This window comes from Puma concolor, chromosome A3, assembly GCF_028749965.1.
Source record: "Puma concolor isolate L17-30 chromosome A3, mPumCon1.1.hap2, whole genome shotgun sequence".
In the NCBI taxonomy this organism is placed as follows: domain Eukaryota; kingdom Metazoa; phylum Chordata; class Mammalia; order Carnivora; family Felidae; genus Puma; species Puma concolor.
In genome coordinates this window covers 118202604-118223066 of record NC_141669.1, presented here as the reverse complement: position 1 = coordinate 118223066, position 20463 = coordinate 118202604, and the positions used below count along the sequence as shown (strand labels likewise).

Genomic DNA, 20463 nt, shown 5'->3' with positions numbered 1-20463 from the left:
GTCCTGCCAACAGCTTCACTTTTAGATGTGTTAGAAGTGGAAGGAGCTTACAGATCAGCAAGGCCACTGGCTCTCCATTTGCAAGGTTTCTGCCTTCCAGAAATATTGCAAGTATTAAGTAATAATTAATTTGTTTTCACATTTTTTATTCATCAAAGACACATAGAGGACTGCCAGCTGGGACCAGCAAGAGACAGAGTCGATGTCACTCCGGCCCCAAACAAGAGACCTATTGGTTTTTTGTCAGTCCGGACACATTATCCTGTGCAAATGTAGTTTCCCTGTTGAAAACATTTAAAATAACACAATGGTCCACTTTTAAATTCTTGAGGGAGCCTGGAGAATCTACATCAGAAACCCCAAATCTAAGCAAACTCTCTTACTTTATATGTAAGTAGACCGAGGCCCAAGGAAGTGACTTGTCCGACTTCACACAGCTGGCTGGCAACAGGGCCAGGCCTAGATCCGGGAAGCAGGGAGAAGGGAAGGCTGTCCTAGACCTGCAAGGGCAGGGAGAGAGTACATCACAGCAGTGAACACAGCAGCTGAGTGTGGGCTCTGGCCACCAAGGGGCTCGGGCTTGACTCTTGTGCTCAATCCTTACTAGCTGTGGGACGCCGGCAGAATGATTGAAGGTCTCTGAGCCCATTTTCTTACAGTAAAATGAGGATAATAGTAGCACCTAGCCCATATTTTTGTGAGGATTAAGTGAACTAACAGAACACTTAGCAAATAGTGGTTACTTTTTCTTAATCCCTGTTTGTGTGGGTTGTAGGGGGTAGTGGGTCTGTGTAGATAGCAGACCAACAGCTTGAAGAACATAGTCACATGACCCAACTTCCAGACGCTGCTCTGACAATGCCAGGAGGACACAAATTCTGTCCCAATGGAACTCTAAGTACTAAATTGCAATGCTGTTACTTCTGGGTAGTTACTCAAAACTGAGTGTGCCACAGGACCCAGGCCATATCCAGATTCACAGCCTCTGAATCCCTGTGGGGTGGGACTTGGAAATATGTACTTTAAAAAGTTATTATTGAGATATAATTTACATGGCATAAAATTCACCATTTTTAGGTGTGCACTTCCAGTGGGGTTTTTTTGGGTATATTCATAAGGTGGTACAGCCATCACCACTCGCTAATTCCAGAACCTTTCTATCACCTAAGAAACCCCGGAGCTATTGGCAGTCAACCCCCTTCCCCACTCTCCCAGTGCCTGGCAACCACTAACTTCTCTCTCTGTGGATCCTGGACAACTCATATGAATGCAGTCATGTAATGGGTGGCCTTTGTCTGGCTCTGTTCATTCAGCACAATGTTTTCAAGGTTCATCCATGTTGTAGCATGGACTAGTAATTCATTCCTTTGGAATGCGTACTTTTAACAAGCTCCCCAGGTAGTTCTGATGAGTGGGCTTCGGGTGGAAGAGAATAGCAAATTCACACAAGGAGGAACTTCTGGTTATTATAAAGCTACAGGGCCTCGATCCTTTCAGGTATGCCTATCTTGGAAGCCCCACTGGTCACAGCAGGCAAAGCTGGCTGCTTGCCTCCTCCAGAGACTGAAGATGTTGGGCAGTCTCCTGGTGCTCAGTAGGGAGATGTGGGTCTATGGACAGTGGCCTGGCAGCTGAGAACTGGGCAAATTAACTGCAAGAGAGACTCACACAAGGGGATTTAATCTCAACTCAAAGACTTTAATGTATGTTATGCTCTTGGAAAAACATCTCCAAGGAAACAAATGGAACCAAAAGTCTTAACCAGCACGGATTCTCATTCAGAAACCTGGTATGAGCCGCAGCCTTGGAAAAGAATGGCGCAGGGATTCTGATCGTAGTACAACGGTTTGAGGTCAGGGTGGCAGGACCCATGTATGTGGGTACACCCTCAGGACTCCAAGGGAATGGGAGCATCATTACTTCTGTGGCTGACAGCTCCACAGCAGGACTGGGAAGATCCAGGTGGGTCAGGTCATCTCCAGAACTCTGAACACAGACAGAGAACTTCAGCAGGGCCAAAGAAGCCTATTCTGAGCAAGAACCTTCCTCTTTGTTGTTGAATCTCCAGGTCATCAGAAATAGTCATGGTGGCTCTGGTGAGGAATGGGGATGTACAGAGGGGCTGCCAAGTCCCACTTCTGGGACTGAGGCCTCAGAGTGGAATGGAAGAGAGGAACGTGGCATCAGCAAGGCCCCTGAGGTCAGGGGCCACAACAGTCTTGGATGATTACCCACTGGGACCTCTGGACAGGAGGAAGGGATGTTGACGGAGAAAGCAAAAGCTGACCACTCGTCAGACTCAACCCACCTGTCTTCTGGGTTCCCCCTCCCAATCTGGAGCTCCTGAGTGGTCACAGGCCTGTGTTTTCTGTGACATGTTCCCATTCAACAAGGGACAGACAGAAATTCTAGCTCATTTCCCTAGGAACTTCTAGTTAACTTTTAAAGTCACCAACGGATATCTCAGACCCTGTGCAGTCCAGGGTGTCTTGTTTTCTAACCATCCTATGGAATGAGTTATCAGTTCTCTTGGGTTTTTGGCTCACATTCTTCTCATTCAGAATGAAGTAGGGTGCTGCTGAGGCAGGTCTCTCCCGAGAGCTTCTATAAGAGCCCATTTAGAATTCAGTTAGGTTAGTCCCATGGCCAGGCTGATGGGAGCCCATGAATGTGCCCTCAGGATGCACATAGCCTCTTTGGTACTGAAGAAACTTATTTACTGGTAAAAGAGGGAATTCTGGCTCTAACTTTGCAGAACCTGGTGGGGCCACTACCCCTACAGGTCCCGGTAGGAAGGGATGAATGGAGAGGCCAGGACTGCAGCTGTGTGGGAAGGGGCCTCCCCTGGCTGACAGTATTCCCCGTTAGCCAGTCTCCACACCCTCAGGGAGCTCCACCACCACCGGGGCACAGTCCTCTGGCTCTGCCTCAAAGTCCCACCGAAACTTCTTGGTCAGGTGAGCTTGGAACTTTTCAGCTTTCTGCCTCAGGGTGGCATCCACGGCAACGCTGCAGGCGGAGGAAAAGAAAACCTACAGAGAACAGAGGATAAGTCACTCCTGAGAACACAGTGGGGGCCGAGAAAGCTGTGGAAATTTCCTCATGGTGTTCAGCTCTCTGGGGCGGGTGGATCAGCTGCTGCTGGCACAGGCCCAGGCCACCTGCTGTGCTCCCCCCAAACCAAGAAAGAAGGTCCAAACCCAGCTGAGAAGCTGGGGCAGGACTAGAATGGAAAATTACTATCTTGGGCAGAGATGCCCCATTGAGAGTAAGGCCAGTGGGGCCATCACCCAGGCCTGGTCCCCTGAGGTGCTCTCCTGGGCACCTGGACAATAACTACACCAGCTGGTATCAAGAAAGGCTTGGAGGGCTTATAAGCAAGCCCCTGTGTCCATAAAGTCACAGGCCCAATGCCAACGAGGTGGAACCGCTGCTCTAATCTACATGGGCCACAGGCTGCCAGACTGAGGTTTCTATTCCCTTTGAAAGTTGTCTTTGAGGTTCTTCTCTTGAAACTGTGGTAACACACACGTAACACAAAACCTACCAATTTAACCATTTTTTACATTATCGTTTGAAAAACTAATACACATGATATTTACCATTTTGACCATTTTTAAGTGTACAATTTAGTGGCATTAACTACGTTCACATTGCTATATAACCATCACCACCATCCATCTTCAGAATTTGTTCATCCCCCCCCAAATGATACTCTGTACCCATTAAACACTAACTCCGCATTGCCCCTCCCCCAGCCCCCGGAAGTCACCCTTTGCCTTCTGTCTCCATGAACTTGTCTGCTCTAGGTACCTTGTACAAGTGGAATCATACAGTACTTGTCCTCTTGTGCCTGGCTTATTTCACTTAGCATGAAATGTCCTCAAAGTTCATTCATGTTGTAGCACGCATCCAAATTTTCTCCCTTTATAAGGCTGATACTCCATTGTATGCATATACATTATGTTTCCCATTCACCTGTCAATGACCATGTGGGTTGTTTCTACTTTCTGGCTATTATAAATAATGCTACTGTGACATGACAGGAGTCCCTGCTTTTAATTTTGGGGGGTATAAACCTAGAAGTGGAATTTCTGGATCATGAGGTAATTCTGCTTAATGTTTTGAGGAACCACCATATGTTTTCTACAGGGGCTGCACCGGTTCACATTACCATTAGCAATGAACAAGGGTTCTAATTTCTTCACATCATTGCCAAGATCTGTTATTTTTTCTTATTAAAAAATTTTTTTATTTATTTTGAAAGAGAGACAGAGTGGGAGAGGGGCAGAGAGAGAGAGAGCGAGACACAGAATCTGAAGCAGGCTCCAGGTTCTGAGCTGTCAGCACAGAGCCTGACGCAGGGCTCGAACTTATGAGCTGTGAGATCATGACCTGAGCCCAAGTCGGACACTCAACCGACTGAGCCACCCAAGTGCCCCCATTATTTTTTAGTAATAGCCACCGTAATGGGTATGAAGTGGTATCTCACCGCAGTCTTAATCTGCATTTCCCTAATGGGCAGTGATGTTAAGCACCTTTTCATGTAGATGTACTGGCCATCTGTATGTCTTCTTTGGAGAAATGTCTACTTAAGTCCTTTGTCCAGTTTTAGTCAGGTTTTTGTTATTGTTGAGTTACTGTAGTTCTTTATATATTCTGGATATTAATCCCTTGTTTTGATGTTCTTTTTAATTCGGTTTCATCTGATATAACCATGGGTAGGGGGCAGAACAGTAATTTTCTCTACATGTGATTTTCCTGGATCCCAATTACTTCTAAGAGTAACAGCAAACTCATTACTCTTTCTCATATCATTTTACTGTTTTCAAAGAAGTTTCAGAATATCCCAACAGATCCTCACAATGCCCTGGAAAGACACACCAGAATGCCTATTTTATGGAAATGGAGGCAAAGAGGAGTTAAATGACTGGATAAAAACCGCGCAGAAGGGAAAGGGTAGTTTTTTCCAGACTACCCTACAGACACAGGAGCATGAAGGTGGGAGAAGCTCTTTGTTCCACATCAGTCTAGTGCTGTGGCCAGCCCACATTCCACCATGGAAGGAATCTCATCTCCAGGAGCCTTGACCTGATAAAATTAACAGGTGTACTCTACATCTGATTCCAGGGACACCTGCTTCTCCACTGCCTATTAGCAGGAGTGAAGCTCATTTTAGCGGTCTCTGTTTGGATCCATTTTGTTGGAGTGGTAGCAAGGACAGAAGTGACTGAGGTTGGGGCGGAGGGGAGTATGTGCAGAAGCATGCGTGGGGGTTACAGAATTTGGTTTCATTAACTTGGGAATCGACTAAATACAGGAGCGGGAAGCAAAGCCACAACAAAACAGATCAATAACTAATTAGAGGGGTTGTGTGAGCTTGGTGGTGGGAGAGCAGCAGGGAAACCGGCCGCCTGTCTATAGGCAGCTAATGGAGCTTGCCCTGGAGTGCTGAACGTGGAGCCCGGCTGAACTCTAGGGAGGGGCCCCTGTACGGGAAGCAGAGAAGCCTCATTTCAAGCAGCATTAGCTCTGGAGGCCCTGCATACCCTTGGGTGTGCCCCAAGGTCCTGGGGAGGCTGCTGGCTGAATTTGCTAAAGCCTCTTCCTGTTCCTCTTCTTACACAGTAAACTGTACCCCTCTCCACACAGCCCTGCCCCTCCAGCCACATTGAGCAGCTGCCAAACATACTCTATTGCCTCTTCTGTGCCTCTCTACACACACATGCTTTTTCCTCTGCTTAGACTACCCTTCCACCCCAACTTTCACCTTCTTCACCTACTAATTTCCACTAGTGACTCAGGTCAGGTCCAGCTCAGACATCACCTCCTTTAGTATGTCTTCCCAGACCAAGGATGGAACAGGTGCTCCTTTATGCTCCTCCAGAGCCCAGCCAGGGTTACCACGAACATAGCCTCAATTTCAGTTAGGTAACAGTCCATTTGCTGTTGAGCTCTCCCAAGAGACAAGGAGCCACTCCAAAGCAGTGACTCTCGGCTACTGCATACCACACTCCTGGCACGGAGTCTGACATAACAGTGTTTAATGAGCAAAAAAATGAAGACCACAGGTTCTATGAAAATCCATTTTTGGTTCACTTTTGCAGTCCTTGGTACCAACTAATTGCTCAATAATTATGTGATGGTGCTGCACAACATAAAGGACTCATCCTGGGGAGGAGGTGGCCCCTGAATGCCACCAGCTCACAAGCTACCTCCTTGTGACATGCCTCTTATAAAAGCCCAAGCTGAAATGAACTGCTCCAGCTTCTGTTCCCCTCACACTGGGCCTGAGCCTTCCTTATAGCATTTCTCACACTGTGCTTGTATCACAGTGATCTGTGCTCTTTATGGGTAGAGGATGAGTCTTTATTCTCAATGTGTTCCACATAGCGTATCGCCCAGGGCCTGGCATAGAGTTAGGGCCCACAGGATGTTCACTGAACAGATATGAATGAGATGCAGGGGCTGCCCTGCATTTGGCAATGGCCAAGAGGGACAGGTCCAAACAGGCTGGGCTCATACTCATCATTCATCCTTCTCAACCATCTCTCAAACGGTGCCGGGGAGTAAAATCAACCAGAGGCAGGTATAAGAGAAGGCTTCTGTCTGAAAAATAAGGCTTCTAATTTAAAAAGTGCTTTGTCCTTTTTAAAGAACTTGTCAATTTAATCTTTACAAGCCTGGACACTACAAACCTGGGAGGTAGGAGGCCAGGAAATTGTTATTCCCACTGTACAGATGAGAATGGTGATAAACACTGAGCAAGTTAATAAATGTTGAGCGAAATCCAGTCCAAGTAGAGAAACCTCAATCCTTTCTCCCTACCGAGACCTTCTTTTTGTCTCGACACAGACTTAATATATTAGTAGTATTTTCAGCACTGCCCTATGGGGAGCCAGGGACTTTTTTTAAAAAGCAACTTTACTGAGGTATAATTTACATACAACTAAATTCACCCATTTTAAGTGTTCAATTAGTTTTGACAAATGTGTACACCCATGCAACCACTGTATAATATAATCAAGGTAAGTATTAGTTTTTCTCTTTCGGTATTCAGTGTTACGAGTCTGAGGCCCACACACCATCATAATCAGAATACTGAATAGTCTTGTCACTCCAAGAAACTCCCTTGTGCTGCTCTTTAGTGGTCAAACCCTCCCCCTACCCAAGCCCCTGGCATCCAATGGTCTATTTTTGCCCATGTAGTTAACAAACTTAATATTTAAAAAACCCATGATTCAGAAAAGGAGATGTATAGACAGTACCTAGTTTTCAAGTAAGAATTTACTTTGATTCTCTTGTTTTTAGATTAATTTTATGGTTTCTTCAGAACATTTAATAATGATCTATTTGTTTTACTTTAATTAAAGTGAAATCAAATAAACACTTAACATCACTGAGAAATGAATCATCTTAATATCGGAAGATTAATCCTGGATATTTAAAAAATATTTCTGAAAAAGGATAACACTTGACAAAAAACTGCATTTATCTAAAACTAAAAGCAAACCCCAACAAAAATAAAATAAAATAAAATACAATAAAAGCACAGCCCTTGGGTATTTTTCTTTAAATATAGAAAAAGGTATTCATATTTTCATCATTAAGTCTATATATTCTAAAATTGTAAATAACTTAAATCAGAAATGTGAGAGCCTCCTTTTAAACCCAAGTTAAATAAATTGAGTTCAGTCAGGTCACCTTGAGAAATTCAAAATATCAAGGTGGGTCGCTGAGTCACTATCTTATCCTATTTTTTGGACAGACAAAAAAGATGAAATTTCCTAATTTTTCAATTCCCAAATGATTACTCAACTTAGAATGAAACTAGCCAGAGGTAGAACATTCTCTTTCCACCTGCAGAAGAAGAAAGTGGTCTTAAAAGCAAAACTATCATTTCACAATGATTACCAGCAGTAAAAAGCAGCAGGAATCATGTCTTCTGACGTCACTTTAAAGACTTTGGGATGTTTCATCTGGGGCTAATAAATGGGAACCCACCATAGGCTTCAGAATCAAAACGCAGCCTTGCTATCCACTAGCTCTGGTGATCTTGGGCAAGATGATGTGACCTCTCTGATCCCGTTTCCTCACCATAAAGTGAAATTACACACTTAACTCCGAACATTGTTGTGAAGGCTAAATGAGATAATGCACACAATAAATGTGACAAAGGGATAGCTGGTAGCAGGAGGTGTACGAGCAGGTAGATGAAATTGATCATGGCTGGTGCTGTGATAAGAATACTATAGACATCATTGTCAGAGCCAGTGTTTTCCATCAAGAGTTAAAGATGGACACTGGCATTTAGAATATTGGCAAGAAATGAAGCTGGAAAGCATAGGTGGCCTACTGTGACTAAAAGTATTTTAAAAAACAGGTTACGTGACTATATGCCCAAATGCTATGCAATCAGCAACGAGAATCCTTATTTTGTACATAACTCACTTTCTAACACACTATTAAATTCAGATTATCCTTTCATTGGTTTTAAACAAATTATGGTGACTCAAGTTGCTTTTAATAAAAGAAAAAAACTGTATCTATTTTTGTAAAACAAATAATTTTTATTCAACCTAAATCCATGGGATTTATAAAAATCAGTGGCATCTATTCAAAAGGGCCTCTAATGACAGAGGCCATTACGTGGCTAATTTTATACCAGCTAATGTGGCAGCCTTTAAGTGCTTACACATACAAACACCAGTCCCTCTCCGTGGGTAGTAGCATTTAAGTTCCTAAGTAAGAAAGCCAGTTCCACTTACTTGACTACCTGGGGGCAGAGCAGGCGGCTGGCTGAGGAAGGCTTTCATGGACTGATTCATTCACTCATACACACCCTGAGTGAGTGCGTCTGTGTGGGGGGACTGGATTCTCACTGCCAAGATGGTACCAATGTTAACTCTCCATTTAAAAAAAAAAAAAGGGGGGAGGCGCCTGGGTGGCTCAGTCGGTTGAGCGTCCGACTTCGGCTCAGGTCATGATCTCATGGTTCGTGGGTTCGAGCCCCATGTCGGGCTCTGTGCTGACTGCTCAGAGCCTGGAGCCTGTTTCGGATTCTGTGTCTCCCTCTCTCTCTGACCCTCCCCCATTCATGCTCTGTCTCTCTCTGTCTCAAAAATAAATAAACGTTAAAAATTAAAAAAAAAAAGGTATTATAATATCCTTTTCTACAGTGTGCCTCTTGAAATCTCACTCATCCTTCCAACACATGGTTAAATGCCTCCTTTCACAGCCACTGCTGATCCTCTACCTCCTCATATTGCAACCCCAGTCTTAATCAACCAATTCCTTTATGATGCTTATACTGCCCTTTGATCTCACTGCACTGTTTATACCCATCATATTAGAGGCATCTATTTACACTACCACATGATTGATGCATTCCATCCATCTAAAAACATCCAATTACACAAAGTGAGAGAAATGCTAGGCCTTGACTAGGTGTTGAAAATAACCAGATGAACAACAAACAGGCTTTGGATAAAAGTTCACAGCTTAGTGGGGAAGTCAGGCAGACAACGTACACATTTCAGCATGCACGGCCTGTGCAATATAATAGCAACACGTCCAAAGTAGGCTAATAATATGTAAAGGAGAGAGATCGGGGATGGCTTCACAGAGAAACGCCTTGAGGGCATCTTATAGGATGAACAAGTCCACATCGGGTAGAACAAAAATCATGTTCAGTTAAGAAGGCATGAAACATGGGCATAAAGTTTCAGTCGTGCCAAATGAAAAAGTTCTAGAGATCTGCTGTGCTTATAGTTACCAATACTGTACTGTAAACTTAAAAATGTGTTAAAAGGGTAGATCTCATGTTATGTGTTTTGTGCCATCGGGGGAAAAAAAAAAAAGGCCTGAAATAGCATGGCATACGTGGGAATGTGCAGGGAGACCACTATTGCTAGAGTTGACATGGGGGAAGTAGGGAGAGGAAGGAGAAGCTGGAGAACAGGTCAGGAGCCAGATCAGAATGGGCCTTGTGACCTATGCTTGGGCTTTGAACTTTCTAGGAAACAAGGAGATGCAGAGAAGTAGGATCATGTCCGCATGTCAGAGAAGCAACTCAGGATGCAGCATGAGACATGGGTGGACTGACCAGGGTTGGCGTGGGAGCTGACAGACTGATGCAGTCTAGATGAGACCACACAGGTCTCAAGGCCTGCCTCAGGAAAATGGTACTAGGGCATGACAGCCTTCTAAACAATGCTGTCTGGAGGGACTTGAGTCAATTCATTTGTTTACTTTCCCACGTCAGGGACTCTGTCTTGTTCAAAGTTCTATTCCCAGTTCTACAACAGGGCCTTGAATATAGCACATGCTCAGCAAATACCTGCTAAATCAATGAATAAACCCCTCAAGGGCAGGAACCCTGACTAACTAATATATGTAACCCTCAACGCCTTCAGCAGAGTGTTGTATATAAAGGCAGGATGCTCAAAAATATGTGTTGATTTATTTTTTTAAAGGCACCTGTCCTGGATTTTTCTAAAAAATGAACATCAAATGTTCTTGGTGAAAAGTCCAAAGACAGAATTCTTCCATCAGCTTTGCACACTCCACTTGGGCATCTAGCAACCCATCTGGGTCCTCTCTGCTTCATAAATCATTGTTGGCAACACAGCGTCAGTAATTAGAGCTCAGCTGTCGGTTGTGCTGACAATGGTCAGGACAGCCAATGACACAGTGTGGCCCTCCTATGTTTGTGTGACAGCATTAACGCACATCACAAGGGTAGCACGTCATTCCCATGGGCCACTGCCAGAGGCAAGTTAGCAAGCGGATGCCCCCTCTCACCCCTCATCAGTTACTGGCTCACACAACCCAATAACTTTGGTGGGGGGGGGGGGGGCGGAATTTCCCCTTAGGAGGAAAGATGAAGGGATTTAATTCCTCTGTTATATCAATAGCCAGTAAAAGAGCAGTTTTAGAACTCTTCTGAAGTAGAATACGCCAGGCTCAAACCATCAGCTGACCAACTTGTCCCCATGGTCTACACAAGTCTTCCAACCGCCAGAGTTTTGTCAGCTGCCTGCTCACAGGGATTCTTCCAACAGTATGTTTTTTTCTCGAAAAGTGTCCACTACCTGAGAAACAAGCCCCTGGTGGTATTTCCACTAATGTCAATCAAGAATCCTTACTGGGGGGATCTACGTCATATGCAGTACCTAGGGGCATAAGCACAAGACTCAGGCCTGGTTTCAGATCCCGACTCTACCACTTACCAGCTCTGTGACCTTATATAAATGACTTAATCTTTCGAGTCTCAATGTTCTCACTTGTAAACAGGAAATAATCCTCCCTTCCTTGAAGGGCTTGGGAGAGATTAAATGAGGGAATCCAAGAAGCATGATAACCATGATGCCTGATACTCAACAGGCATTCCCTGAAAGTTCGTTCCTTCTCTCACCCTGGGTGGGTGTGGGAGGTTAGTGAATAGCCACCTTGTAAGGAGTGGGCCTCATAGTGGTATCACACACAGGGAGAAAAAAGCAGCTCAGGGAACAAAAGTATGGAAATTGACAGCTTCTGCATCTTCTACACTTGAGAAACTTACAAAATGTGAGTGACAGAGGCTGTCCCAAGAACATAAAGGAAGCTAATCTATTTGCAAAGGGAGGAAATAGCACAGGATGAAGATTGTAAGTTGTTTGAAGCTTCTTCCCTAATTATCACTCTTAATGAAAATTTAATTGCCAAGTTAAAAGCAAATTTCACTTTTTCGGTCAGAGAATCTCTGCAGAAACTGGCACGTTTTGTTTGAACAGGAAATCAAAGTTACTTTAATGCTTAAATGAGATCTAAGGAGCTGCAGATGTTTCCCTGGAAATAACAAGCTTCAAAACTCTGTCCTACTGGGTAGTACCAACTTATGGCTACAGTTTTGAGCTGAATAACTCATAGAGGTGGAAGTTATTCAAATGCCAAGTACCCCACTGTGTGGCACTCTAGGAGCAAGTCAGGGAAATGGTGGTACAGACAGAGGGTCTCTGGCATCAAGGAACTCACAACTGAGTAGAGGAGAGAACCAGGAAACAGCCCGAGGTTAGGTAACTGAAACAAAAGAGTAACCTTCCCAGGATGCTTTCACCCATCCTAGCCTTAATTCTGACCCCCATGGGTGTCAGCCAAAAGATGGCTCACCTGTAAGGTGCTGGTGAGGAAGTTGTTCTGGGAGACAATGTCCACAAAGAAGTCAGCGGGGATCTCGCCGAGCTGGTGGTACAGGATGGAGATGAGGTTGATGTAGAGGGTGTGGTGCTTCACCATGGCTTCTTCGGACCGGCACAGGAGATTAAGGAGCCGCTTCCAGTGCTCAAATGCCTCATACACATTCCCCAAGAGGAAGCATACAAATGCAAACTGGAGTTCACCTGAAAGGCACAGAGAGAATGATCCTGAGATGGTGGAGTGCCGGCTGAATGTACAAGGCCGCCAAGTCTACTGGCCCTCAGCAATGGGTGGTGGCCTTGTATCCTGGCACCCCTGCAGAGCACTCTTACTAGGTGGGGTTTTGCACTGAGCAGATGCTCAGTAAAAGTTTGCTGAACTGCTATAAACTCAAGCCACGAAAAACCAAACTGTGGTTTTGTAAAATCAGACTACAAAAGAAGTACACCTAATATATGCCTGGCACTTAAGAAGTTTACCAAATGTGCTCATGCATATTATGCCAGGCAGATCCCAAACTTGACTGCCCAGCAGAATTACTAGGAGAGCTGATTAAAGATGAAGCTGCCCAAGCTGCACCCACGGAGATCCTGGTTGAGGACAGATGATGAAGCGTCACTATCTGTAGCTCGAAAAAGCTCCCCGGGTGATTCTGATGCAGATGGTCTGTTCCAGCACCGGGGAAATGCTGTACTACACCATGTAATCCTCAGTGCAACTCCAGAAGGTGTTCAGGGAAAGTGGTACTTGTCTCATTTTGCAGATGAAGTCAAGGGACTTGCCCAAGGTCACACATCCAATGCTTGCCAGTGGGAACAACAGAAAGATAAAACAGATTTCCTATCGGGTGACAACAGTTCCAGAGCCCCCCAGAAGAGGAAAATTCGTGAGTATTTGTTCCAGGCTTAGCCTGCCAGCCAAAATCACTTGCAATTGCTTACCCACAGGGCTCTGTAATTGGATCTCTATGAACAGCTTTGTGGCTAAATAGCACCAGCTCTGGAAACAAACTACCTGAGTTCAAATCTCAGCTCTACCCTTCACAGCTGTCTGACCTTGGGCAAGTTACTCAATCTGTTTATACCTCAATTTCCTTAATTGAGGGCTGTGGTGAAGATTAAATGAATCAGTATAGTACATGTAAAGCATTTAGAATAATGCCTGGCACAAAGGAGCACTCAAGAAATATCGGCTATTATTATTCCCACATTTCCACCAGATGCCTGTCTCAAACAAAGAGACCTGATGATCCAGAAGCCACTGTCCTTGGGCAAGCAACTGGGTCTCTCGTTGCCAAGATATACTGTTGCTGATGAGAGACATTCTCTCTGGCTTCAAATTTAATGAGGGCTTCTGTGGTGTTATACCTATATGTGGGCCATACAAAGAACAGATGCACTCAACACCAAGTACCTCTTTAAATGCATGCTGTTTGATCTCTGTTCCCTCCAGAGACCTGAAAAACTAGTACCCTATTCCTAGGCTTGTGGAACTGAGTTTGACTAGCTGCCTGGTCCAGATATTAGATGTTGACTGATATTTTCAAGACACAAATTTTCTTTGTACGATTGAGGTTAATGATTTGCTTCTACAGTTGGCTTTACCTGGTTAGTTTTGGAAATAGGAGCTTATTCTCTGAATTTAGGGCACTTACTTGAATTCATGCATTTCTGGCCTAGTCTAAAATTAAATTATGAGATCAGAAATAATTTCAAGGAGCTGTCAGGAAGATATAGTTATCCCTGCAACAGACCCTTCACAAGATTACTGTGAAGAACTAAAATGTTTAAGAGGTAGAAAACAGGATTTCTGTTCATTTCTAAGCCAGAATTTCAACTGTTACTTATTAAACGATAATACTGTGTAATGCATTAAGATGCACCCATTAAAACATGCCCTTTCATCAGCGAGCCAATGATATAGAGGACCCTATATTCAAATTTCTCATTGATCTTCCAACAGAAAAATAGGCAAATACCTGGACAATTTGTAAAAGAAAAAATATAAATAGCTGTTAAAGGTGTGACAAATGTTTGTTGTCACTAGCAATCAAAGAAATATAAATTGAAACAAGACATCGTTCTCCAACCATGCAGTCTTTGCTAAATTGCCATTTCAGAGGTGATACACAACAGCCTCACCCCAGCTGGCAACATGCTCCCTCTGATCAACAATTTCAGCCCTGGGGGCACCTGGGTGGCTCAGTCAGTTGTGAATCCGACTTTGGCTCATGGTTTGTGAGTTTGAGCCCCGTGTTGGGCTCTGCTGACAGCTCGGAGCCTGGAGACTGCTTCGGATTCTGTGTCTCCCTCTCTCTCTGCCTCTTCCCCACTCATGCTCGCTCGCTCTCTCTCTCTCTCTCTCAAAAATAACCGTTAAAGAAAGTTTTTTGAACAATTTCAACCCTAAATGTATGTCTAAGTACACACAAGGATGTTCACTAGATGACACAATAGAGAAAATAGGGACATCTTAAAGGTCCATCAACAGAGGGTTAGTTCAATAACTATGGCACATAAGCAGCCACATTAGAGGGACTGTTTCAATGACATAGAAAAATGTTTATATTAAAGCAGATTATAAAATAACAAAATAATATACTGTAATCTTGTTTTTGTAAAAAATCATATATACACACAAACACATATAATTAAGTAGAAGAAAAAAAAAACTAAAAGGAAATTCATAGAAATATACAGAGACTCAAATGAAATACTGCACATAGATACATACATATATAAAAGACAAAAAGTTAATACACCAAAATGTAAAAAAGGTTATTTCTAGATGGTGGGAATTGGGAGTGAATTTTTGTTTTGCTTCTCTGATGACCATATATTATTTTTGCACTAAGGGAGAAAGGCAATAAAAATTTTTTAAAAATCGCCATCCTGGGGGCTCCTAGGTGGCTCAGTCGGTTGGGTGCCTGGCTTCGGCTCAGGTCATGATCTCACAGTTTGTGAGTTCAAGCCCCACGTCGGGCTCTGTGCTGACAGCTTGGAGCCTGGAGCCTCCTTCAGATTCTGTGTCTCCCCCTCTCTCTGCCCCTCCCCCACTCACACTCTATCTCTCTCTGTCTCAAAAATAAATAAACATTAAAAAAAAATTTTTTTTTTTAAATCGCCATCCTGGTCTAAGCCAGTGGAGAGACCAACACCTTGAGAGAATCAGGAGCGAACTGAGGAGGCAGATGGGAACCCAGAGCCCTGGGCTCTGGTCTCATTTCAACCACATAGTTGGCCAAATCCTTTCCATCTGTGAACCTCAATCTGTAAAATGAGGGGCTGGGCCACATCAGTGGCTCCCAAACACAGGATTGGCTGCATCAGGTTCACCTATGGTGCTTGCTTACTATATAGACAGACAGACAGACAGGTATTGCTCCACTCCAGATCTCTTGAATCAGTCCCCAGGGGGACTGGGTGAGACTGCTTCCTTAGCCAAGTTTAGGAACCACTGGACTAGATAGTCCAAGATGCAGCCCTTACTCTAAAGCCCTCTACCATACACTTTTCCCCTGGCCCACTCCCAAAGAGTCTCGTCCCTCCTCACCTAGCACATCCTGGGGGCTGCTGGGGAATTGCTTGCTGAGCACAGTCTCCAAGGCATAACTCAAGTCCATGCTGTGCCTGGTTATCTCTGCTGGTGTGGCACCTGCCGGGTATGTCTGTGTGGGCAGCTCTGAGAAGCGGATCTCTGTGCCGGCTCTGGGCTTCATCTCTGGCAGCCGGGCCAGGCCCTCCTGGTAGCTTTTGCACTCAGTGCCGCAGCGAGGTAGATTCTGCTTTATCCGGTCCTTAGTGTGCTTCATGGACAGCACAGGAAGCACCTCTGAGAAGGCACAGATCTGTCGGCTCTCAGGCTGCAGCTTCTCCATTGTGGCCTCACTGATGAAGTTGGTGAGTGAGATCCACTTCTTGAGTGTGGCATATGGGTAAGGTCCCAGGAATTGGTCCAGCTCCTGGAGGTTGGCCCTCATGGCCTCCACCTCAGCCTCTGGGGCTGGGGACAGGTCTACCTCTTCTCGAATTGCATTCCAGCGCAGGACCATCAGCCCCCGCTGCTGCAGGCTAAGGAAAAAGCCCATACGAGGCCCCACCTCCCTGGGATTGGCCTTGTCCACAGAGCTATAGTGGAGGAAGTGGATGCCTGGTGGGATCATCTTCACGCCCCGGAACTTGGGCCCCACCTCCCAGGAGTTGTAGTCAATGCCAAACTCTGTCCCCTTGGGCATATTCAGGATGACCACAGTGGCCCCTTCAAAGAAGAGGCGCTTGGCAAGCTCAGGATCCATCTGCATGGCAGCCATGAGACCAGTGGTACGTGACCAAAAGAACAACCCTTCTTGTCTTACAGAACTGAAAAAAGAAAGAAATCAGAGTTCATCATTTGCTGAGGATTCTCCATGTGCCAGATTGAATCAGACCCTTGACATAATTATCTCCTTTAATCTTCACCACAAACCTTAATCAGTTTTACCAATGAGGAAAATAAGACTCACAGAGAAAGAGGATTTTGTGTTTTAATGAGCAAGAACACTCACTTCACAGCTAGAAAGACATCAAGAAGTGACATGCTCAAGGTCTCACAAATTAGAACTTAGGTACCCTGTCCTCCAGGCCAGTATTCTTCCCACTGTCCACTCAGGATCTGCTCTCACATCTCTCTCTCTCTCTCTCTCTCTCTCTCTCTCTCTCTCTCTCTCTCTCACACACACACACACACACACACACACACACACACACACACAAAACAGAGGCTGAAGGTGGGGAAAGCCTGGGTGGTCTATTCGAAACTATAACTGTGCCTAAATTGTCTTACACTACACCTCTGCCTAAACTCGATTGCTAAAGAGTCCCAAGGACTTGAGAAGGATATACCCAATTTCTCATAAGCAACAAGGAAGGCCCAGATATGGACAAAAGGTGGAAAGTGAGTGCTCAGTATCTAAAATTCACAAAAGGTTTGGGAAGTGGAGAGCTTTTCAGCCACAAACCTCCTCTTCCCATTTTACACATAAAAACCCTACTGTCCAAGGAGTTAAACAACTTCCCAAAGGGTGCACAGTCAGCAGAAACTCTGGACCACTTGCCCAGAATGGATTCAGGTGGCGTGGCTGGCCCAAGATCAGTATTTAGAAGAGAAAGAGCTTAGAACACTTATTTTAGCCACCTCTGAACTATCCATGAGGCCATACTGATAAAACATGTATGCAGGCAGATACTGACTGGGTGGTATTTATAAGGAATGGTTTCAACATGAACTAATTTAATCCAAACAATTATCTAACCTTCTAGTCCCAAGATACCTATTCAATTCAGCAAGTAATCACCGAGCGCCTGCACTATGCCAGGATCTTTGCGTGAAACAATAATCTGTGAAACATCCACAGAGTAGGACAGTCACTGCCCTCTAGGCACTTCTAACCCAGCCAGATATACAAACAAGACCCCCAAATTTCACAAACAGAAGAACCAGCTGCCTGTTTAATTTTTCTTACTCTTATGTTAAAACTAAACTGGGAGGAAAGGAAGACCAACCAGTTTCCAAAAATGTTAAGGGCATATTTTATCATCTTAACCCAAAACCACTACAAAGGACTCTCACTCTGAATCAGCACTTTTTTCTCAAACTGCAAATCACAACTCATTAATGGGTCAAGAAAGCAATGTAGAGTTTCAACCAACATTAATTTTTTTTTAATGAAAGGAACAGAATTAAAAAAATCAGAGTGCATCATGAGTAACAAAGATAATAACTGTTTTCTGAAGTTTTTTTGTGTTTGTATGTACTTTTGGTCATAAGGTAAAATGCATTTGTTACTGTAGGTCACAGTCAAAAGTCTGAAAGCCACTGCTAACTAATTTGCATCATCACCTTCTTATTCCTAACCCTGAATTCAGAATTAATAAATACTTGCTAAATTAAGAGCTATTGCATTCAGAGTAATTGTTCATCAATTAGCCATTTTCCCTTGGGGCATCTGTGTGCTCCTCCTTCATAATGACATTCCTTTATTCCAATTCCACCAGCCCATAATTCTCCTCACTGTATCGTCAGCAGCTGGCACATGGCCTGGCACAGAGAAAATGCCCTGGAATGCAGAAAGTCACATCCATCTGCTTCTCTCTACCGCATCCTTACTCCAAGTTACCTGTCCCTCACCCAAAGAGTGCCTGCCCCTCCAATCCGCTCTCCATCCAACAGCCAGAATGAACTTTTTGAAGTGCCAATCTAAGCATGTCACCACCCACACTTAATGTCATCTGAGTGGCTTCTCATATGGCTCCTGGAAAACCAGAATTCCTACCGTGACCTACAAACCCTACAAGGTCTGTGCTGCCTGGTCCCTGGCAACTCCTCCAGACTGTTTCACACCACGCACCCCACCCCTGCAAGCTCTTTGTATCAGCCACACGGGCCTCTTTTAGACCCTCAAGCAGGAGTCTGCTCTGCATAGAAAACTCTTCCCTCCCCTATTCCTCAAATCATTTTTCTGATCTCAGCACAACTGTCATTTCCTCAGTCCAGCTTCCTTGAGTCCATGTCCCGGGGCTAGATCAGGTATCCAGTGATACACTCTCAAGGCACCTTGTACCTTTCCATTTCATTTATCAGGCTGCAAATTTGCCTATGTTTAATACACAGCTGTCAGCTCCGTGAGACTTGAGCCTTTTTGTACCTCGAGCACATAAAAGATGCTTGATAAGCATTTATTTAATGAAAACATGATATCCATTTTGTAGATGAGAAACGAAGGGATGGTTTGGGCAAATACCTTACCCAAAATTACAGAGTCGGACATAACCATGTCGGACGCGGCCACAGTCTCCGGCCCCCAAGTTCTAAAGTTAGGGGAAAAAAGCGCGAAGTTACCCCGGGTGCCCCAGGAAGTAGTGGCGACGGTGTCTCTGGTGACGGTTTCTTAGGGAGAAAGGCCTGCAGAGCCACCAGGGTCCCACCACCGGCCAGAGACCAGGAGGCGTACGTCCCGGAGAGGTATCCCACTTCAGGGCACTCCGCGATCCGGAGCCGGGAAGAGGGAGCCCGGGCCACACAGACAACGAAAGCAGAGGAGTTAAAACAGGCCAGGACGCCGCACTCACCAGCTTCGGACTCTCCCCACTCTGAGACACCGGGGAAACTCACCGGAAGTTCTCGCGCTTTGGCGCGGGACGGGCGCGACGGGGAAAGCGGCCCGGCAGAGCTCTTGGTCTCGGGAAGAACGGTCCGCGGCTGCAGGTTCCGCCCCATCAAATGTCGTCTTTTGCCACTTTCAGTTACACGTTTCAGCTCCTGAGCCATGGGTAACAACTTTCACCAAACTATGCATATCCTGCTCCAGAAATACATCCACCAGCACTGGTCCTTTGGTCTCAGTCATTGTTGCTGAAGCTGGGGTCAAGATTATGACTGCCTAGTAGCCACAATCTGATGCTCAGGGATGGTCCGGGTCAGCCAGTATCTACCTGAGTATCACCTCTGGCCCATTATCACCCAGTTTCAGCTTCCAACCACACTCGGCCCTAGAGGAGATTGTCAGATTGTCAGAAATCCAGCCCCCAGCGTGGAGAGGAACCAGTCTCAGCCACAGTAGCCACCACATGGATCCCTCCTCCAGCCATAATCGCCCAGTATCCTCAGGCGGTGCAGGCAACGACAGTCTTAGTCTCTGTTGTTTCCCTGGAACGGAGTAGGAAGCGCCAGGCACAAAGTCTCAGCTGGATATATAACTAGATATACATACAGATGAAGATGTAGATATAGATCAAGTTTAATTAACTATAGTATTAATAAATGGATTCTATTTGGGGGCCTAGCTCTGTGCTGCGTGGTTGCATCAGTCAGGGTTCAACCAAAGAGGCAGAACCAATAGGAGATATATATTAAGAGATTTATTGCAAAGAATTGGCTTATGTGCTTGTGCGGGCTGGCTAGGTAAGTCCAAAACCCATAGGGCAGGCCATTCTTATGTGACTTCTAAGCCTTACATTAACCCTAGTAAGTAGGTATTAGTATTCCCAACTTACAGAAGAGAAAACTGAGGCTCAGAGAGGTTACACAGCTGGAGAGTGGCAGAGCTAGGATGCAAACCAAGGTCTGACTGGCTATTCTTGTCCCTGTGCTGCTGCTGCTTAGCTAGCCTGTCATACTTCCTCAGTGACAGCTGGACACACCAATCTGTCTCAGTCGAAACTCATCTCTTAGTGGGCTACAGACTAGACTGGGCCTTGAGGTCATGGTTAATCACAGTAAGATGCTACAGGATTAACCAGAGATGGCCTT

The 20463-nt window shown here is 45.0% G+C and overlaps 1 protein-coding gene across 4 annotated transcripts; it reads right to left on the bottom strand.

Annotated features, from left to right (window-relative positions):
- Positions 1-1677: 1677 nt before the first annotated feature.
- AAR2 (AAR2 splicing factor) lies at positions 1678-19332 on the bottom strand. 4 transcript variants are annotated; one of them, XM_086702120.1, is made up of 4 exons: positions 19284-19332; positions 15730-16535; positions 12151-12380; positions 1678-3032 (listed from the first exon to the last, which is right to left on the bottom strand). In XM_086702120.1, the coding sequence occupies exons 2-4, from the start codon at positions 16484-16486 to the stop codon at positions 2865-2867; spliced, it is 1155 nt and encodes a 384-aa protein (XP_086558246.1). In that variant the 5' UTR covers positions 16487-16535; positions 19284-19332; the 3' UTR covers positions 1678-2864. The 4 variants fall into 4 exon arrangements, with proteins under 4 accessions (XP_086558246.1, XP_086558249.1, XP_086558247.1 ...); XM_086702123.1 differs by lacking the exon at positions 19284-19332 and adding an exon at positions 19054-19265; XM_086702121.1 differs by lacking the exon at positions 19284-19332 and adding an exon at positions 18961-19022.
- Positions 19333-20463: the final 1131 nt, after the last annotated feature.